Source organism: Gekko japonicus, unplaced genomic scaffold, assembly GCF_001447785.1.
Source record: "Gekko japonicus isolate JY-2015 unplaced genomic scaffold, Gekko_japonicus_V1.1 scaffold1492, whole genome shotgun sequence".
NCBI lineage: Eukaryota > Metazoa > Chordata > Lepidosauria > Squamata > Gekkonidae > Gekko > Gekko japonicus.
The window spans coordinates 93,563-99,497 of record NW_015173716.1 but is presented as its reverse complement, the minus strand read 5'-3'; the positions used below and the strand labels follow the sequence as shown (position 1 = coordinate 99,497).

Here is a 5,935-nt window from a genome sequence, read left to right as displayed (position 1 = left end):
CCTCCCTTTTGAAACTTTTATTTAACAGAGGAGGACTATTATAAATTATAAGGTCGTACAATATCTTTTGAGATTCTATGGAGATGATATTTGAGATTCTATGGAGATGATATTTGATATTTTGATCTCTTACATTATGAATTGTGATTAAGATGATTAAGATGTATGAAAAAAATTATTGTAATAATATTTTTCAAAAAATATAAAATTATTTATGATATGTTATAATCATCTGTGCACGGTATTTGTTGTATGTTGGTCTACTTATGCAGCAGAATTAGGTGTGAATAATGGGGCAGAATTGTATGATAGTAGACAGTTCAGACTGCTGGTAAGAGAATCACATTTTGAATACTCCTATATGTAAAAAAAACCCTTGCTGCAAGTAAAGAACCAAACCAAGGGGTCCCTAATGTGGTGCCCATCAAGTGTTTTTAGAAAGTGGGTGGGGCCAGGTAGAGCTTTTGCCCAGCAAGTCTTCTGATTGGCCACTGGAGATTTGATTAGCTGTGAAGATTTTTAAAAATGTTGCTTTGGCAGCAGCTGCCGCCATAGCATAAAGATTTTCGCAGTGTGACTGCGAGTAAACTGTAGCAGCCATTTTGTGGGCGGCTTTGTCTCCTGTGGCAGCCATTTTGTGGTGGCACCTACCACATGTATCAGACTTCCAAAGCTGCCTGTAGGCTCAAAAGACTTGGGGATCCTTGAACTAGACGAATGGGAAAACAAATGAGTTAGACACCCCCCACTGCCCAAGGTAGGTTAATTTTTGGCTTACAAGAAGGTTTTTTTAAACAACACAGGGAACTGTTTGAAAGTACTATTCTCCCACTTACAGTCTGAAATGGTACTGTCCACTTTATCACCTCTAAATTAACTTTCATTCTGCTGCATATGGAGACCAGGTCTGATTAGATTCTTATGTTACCCTCTTGCTAGGGTTGTCAGGTCTACTTATCTGGCCAACAGGGTGCGAGAGGGAGCCTTCTGGAAGTGGGGAGGGCGGGGGCAACATCACTGTGTGCGACATCGGCATGATGACATCATGAGGAAGTGACATCATTGTGCCAGGCACATTCCGCAGCGATGCTCTAGCATTTTGGCCAAAATGCTAGAGCATCGCCATGTGACATGCCCAGTGTGATGACATCACTTCCGCATGACATCATTGTGATATCAACGCAGGAGAGGGCTGTTTGGAGGGGTTTGCAGCCCCCAAAACTGGGGGAACCCTGCCCCAACCGGGGGTGTGGCAACCTGAAATCTTGCTGTGGGAGAGACTGCAAACCTGAGACAACATACAAAGCATTAAGGTAGACAGTCTTTCTGGCCTGAAGTGCTGAAAAAACTGTGAACCTGAAGGTATGCTGACTAATAAGTCAGCATACCTACTTTTCAATTTGCTTTTCAATTTGGAGGAGGCTTGTAGCTCATCAAAAAACTTTGTGCAGCGTTCATTTATAGAGAATTTTGGATTAAAACTTTGGTATTTAGCAACCTCGAGCTGAAAATTATTGTTGAACTCCCTGAGGAAGATTCTGAAACAGAAGGACATCTGGACCTCTGTTGGAGGAAGACAGAGCACATGTAAAGAGAATTTAAGGAGTCCTCCCTTTTGAAACTTTTTTACAGAGGAGGACTAGTATATATTATAAGGTTGTACTATATCTTTTGAGAATCTATGGAGATGATATTTGACATTTTGATCTCTTATATTATGAACTATATTGTGACTAAGATGATTAATATGTATGAAGAAATTATTGTAATAATATTTTTCAAAATATATAAAATTATTTATGATAAGTTATAATTCATCTGTGCACGGTATCTGTTGTATGTTGACTAATAATAGGGGGCAAGGTTTGTACTTGGATAGACACAGTGCCAGCGTAGCACAGCAGTCTTGAGCGTTGCAACTAAGATCTGGGAGAGCCAGATTCAAATCCTCACTCTGTCATGGAATCTCCCTGGGTGACTTCGGGTGTCACTCTCAGCCTAACCTACACCACAGGGTTGTTGTTGTGAGGGTAAAACGAAAGAGGGGAGAATGCTGTAAACTGTTTTGGGACTCCACTGGGGAGGAAAACAGTTTACACACACAGCCAAATAAATAAAATGAACATCGCTCTAATTCTTCTCTCCCCCCCCCGATGGAAAGGATTGCTTAAAAGACATCTATAGTAAACAACAGCAATTTGACTTTCTGTGCATGGACTTAGGAATGTGGTTGCAATGGATGAAACAAACACCTGCACAACTTCTGGTTCTAGAAGACGTTTAATCAGGGTCCTAGCAGGGGCCCCAAAGACAGCATTTACATTCAGGTTCTCTCAGAACTACCATACTCCAAACTGTGTTCCTAAACCATCGCTGCTGTACAGGAGAAGACCCACCCACCCCCTCCTCAAGGTACCCCTCGCGTCCACCCTGCCCATCAACTCCCATCTGCTACCTAAGCTTGATCTTGGGTCTCTTGCCACCTCCAGCTCTCCCACCAGTCTCCTCTTCAGGGTGAAGAAGTTCCAGTTGATGACATCAGGTTACAAAACAAAGTCCTGGAGCTCACCACTGCAGCCCAACCACACCCCTACTTTTAGGCAGCAACAAGGAGGTCTCTGTGGCAAGCAAAATTGTCTGGCATGCTCCCATTGGGCGTGTGTGGTGGGATCGCCTATGATGTCCTACAGTGCGGCTCTTCCCAAGTCTGACTGCCACTCAAGAAATGGGTGGAGGGAGAAGCATTCCGATGGCTCCTCCCACGTGAACCAGGCTTCTCATCTAACCCTGGCACTGTGGGAAAGCAACAGTGCTGCAGCCGTTCCAACGCCATTTGCACGAGATGAGAAGGGAATCCAAGGATTTAAAAAAATCCCATCCCACCACACACCGTGTACAGTACTTCTAGATTTCCCTGCACTTAGCCAGGACCATTTGTCAGGGAGCACCATGTTATAGGGTCTGCCCCTGCCCCCAACAACTAGCACTCCATATCTTTCATTCTTTGAGAAGCAGAATTTCAGCCACCGTCAAGCACTTACTTTTGCGGCAAAGGCATTGTCCCACAAGATGGTGGCCTTAGCGTTGTTGTCTTGGTTGCCATGAACAATCACCACAATGGGCAGTGAGAGGGCCTGAAGCAGAAGTAGAGAAAAGGAGAAGAAGACAGAAATAGCTCGTTAATTTCTTCTTTCCATCAAGAGTCCTCCCTCCTCTTTCCTGCAACACACACGCAACACATCTCCTCACACAAGAAATCTCCTCACACAACGCATCTCCTCTCATTTCTACCCACAGTTTTGGGTTGGCGGTGGTGGTCGGAGATGTACAATTTCTGGAAAAACCTTTCCCCCCCTTTTTTCTTTGGGGGGGAAATTAAATATACACAATATTTATTTTCCTTTCAAACACAAACTTATTTTGCTGCTTTAACAACGTTTATCATTTATAACTTAGCATATAAAATCGAACTAATTGGCATATTTATGGAATTTAAAACTACCACAGGGCAAGCCTAAGCAGAGGCACCCTCTTCTTAGTTCACTGAAATCAGTGGACGTAGAAGGATGTAACTCTGCTGAAGACGGTACTACTGGTTTTCAACAAGCAAAACTGCAAAAATATACCCAAGAACTCGCCGACGTGGGGATTCAGGGGCTTGCCCTTCAATGGTTTGCCTCTTTCCTGCAAGGTCGGGGACAAAGGGTGGTTCTTGGGGATCAACGCTCCCGTAGGTATCCCCTTGAGTGTGGGGTACCACAGGGAGCAGTGTTGTCCCCGATGCTATTCAACATCTATATGCGTCCCCTTGCCCAGATTGCCCGGAATTATGGGCTTGGGTGTCATTAGTATGCAGATGACACCCAGCTCTATCTGATGTTGGGTGGCCGGTCGGACTCAAGTCCCGACGATCTTCACCGGGCATTAGAAGCCGTGGCTGGTTGGCTCCGGCTGAGCCGATTGAAACTAAACCCGGCGAAGACGGAGGTCCTGGGCCTGAGTCGGACCGGGGCGGGGTTGGGGCTCCCTCTCCCGACCTTCGATGGGGTACCTTTGGTGCCAGCGTCTGGGGTACGGAGTTTGGGGGTGCTCCTGGACTCCACTCTAACAATGGAGGCTCAGGTGGCAGCCACTGTCAAGTCCGCCTTTTTTCATCTGCGGCAGGCACGGCAGTTGGTCCCCTACCTTGACCGTGATGACCTGGCCACAGTGATCCATGCGACAGTCACCTCGAGGCTAGACTACTGCAACGCTCTCTACATGGGCTGCCTCTGTCGCAAATCCGGAAGCTGCAACTGGTGCAGAATGCTGCGGCCAGGCTGTTAATGGGTCTCTCTAGAAGGGACCACATTCAGCCTGTCCCAGGGGAGATCCGGGCCCTGCGGGATCTTATGCAGTTCCGCAGGGCCTGCAAGATGGAGCTCTTCCACCAGGCTTTTGAGTAGGAGCCCCCCCGCCCCACCACCACTATACTACCATCATGGTGGGCTGGATGAAGCCCTGAGTATTTTTGAAACATCTGAACATGGAAGAAACCCTGGCCGTCAACTTGCAACTTGGAACTCGGACATTCAATCCGTCATCTTTGGACTATGACATCATTGAGCACTTCCTTTGTATAGGAATTTAAGATGTATTATGTTTTTAAATTTATTATGTATTTATGTTTTTAGTATGGTGAGGCTTTGCCTCGCCTCTGTAAGCCGCCCTGAGCCTATGGGGAGGGCGGGGTATAAATGTGAATAATAAATAAATAAATAAACTAGGGTTGCCAGCTCCAGGCTGGGGAAATGCCTGGAGATTTGGGGGGGTGGAGCCTGAGGAGGGTGGGTTTTGGGGAGGGACTTCAGTGTCATAGAATCCACTTTCCCAAGTGGCCATATTCTCCAGGTGAACTGACCTCTGTCCCCTGGAAATCAATTGTAATTGTGGGAGGTCTTCTCCAGTATTTTGAGGGGGTATTTTTCAGCATTTCAAAAGTATACGAGGAAAATCCTGGGAAAATTCCAGGTATTTCCCGGAACTGGGAAGATCGGGGAAAACAGCGGAGCGGTGGGGAGACTGCTTCCCACCTCTCAGCTGTTTCTCCCACTTTCTTTTGCAGTCCCTTTAAATCAGGCTGCTTTAGAAGGGACTGCAGAAGAAATCGGCGGGGGGGGGGGGGGGACAGGTGGGAGCTGAGAGGCAGGAGTAATGTGCTCCTGCCACTCAGCTGTGTTTTGTGGCTTTGCCACTCCAGGGTTGTTGTTTATTTCGGGGGGGGGTGTTCCCCCCCCTCGGGTCTATTGGATATGAAAAAATTGAGATTTCTGAAAAATTCTGGATCCGAATACTTTGCTGGTATTGGGGGTCTGGGATTTTTCAGAAATCCCAAAAATTGGGGGGGGGGGCCAACAGACCTGAACAGAAAAGGGGGGGGAGGAAATTGCACAGTCCAAACATCCAGTAGGGGATGTAAAACAGGGTTCACTGCCGTCAGGTAAATTTTGTTGTGTGATAGTGAAGGGAAAATTGTCCTTTAGCATGACAAATACCATTTTATAGCACTGCTTCTGCTGCTTGCGTAGGAATGTTGTACCCTAGGAGCTGGCAAGCTTGGGAAGCAGTTTCAGCCGGCTGACCACAGATTCTTAGCAATAGATAAGACCCCAAGAGTGTGGGAAAATATTCTTAGACATGTGCAGTACACTACTAGCTATGTTAAGAAACTTCTGCAAATGACTGGATGTACTGAGTTGCCATGCTATATAACCGGTGGGAATGGAGGTGATGTAAAGATGACATAAACTGAAGTATAAATGTAAGGTATTATGGAGAAGGAGCAAGAGGAATGCTTTTGTAACTTTTGTAGTTAGGAAGAACAAGGGGCGGACCCGCAATACTCGTGGGGGGGGAGGCAGAGGAGGAAGCAGCAGGAGGAGGTAAGTACCCCCCC

The 5,935-nt window shown here is 46.4% G+C and overlaps 1 protein-coding gene across 1 annotated transcript in view; it reads right to left on the bottom strand.

Moving 5' to 3' along the window:
* Nucleotides 1–5,935, bottom strand: part of STAT6 (signal transducer and activator of transcription 6, interleukin-4 induced) — a 100,758-nt gene that overhangs the window by 22,284 nt on the left and 72,539 nt on the right. The window contains exon 12 of the mRNA XM_015423330.1: nucleotides 3,042–3,134. Within this exon, the coding sequence (XP_015278816.1) occupies nucleotides 3,042–3,134 (93 nt within the window). The remainder of the gene's footprint in view (nucleotides 1–3,041; nucleotides 3,135–5,935) is intronic.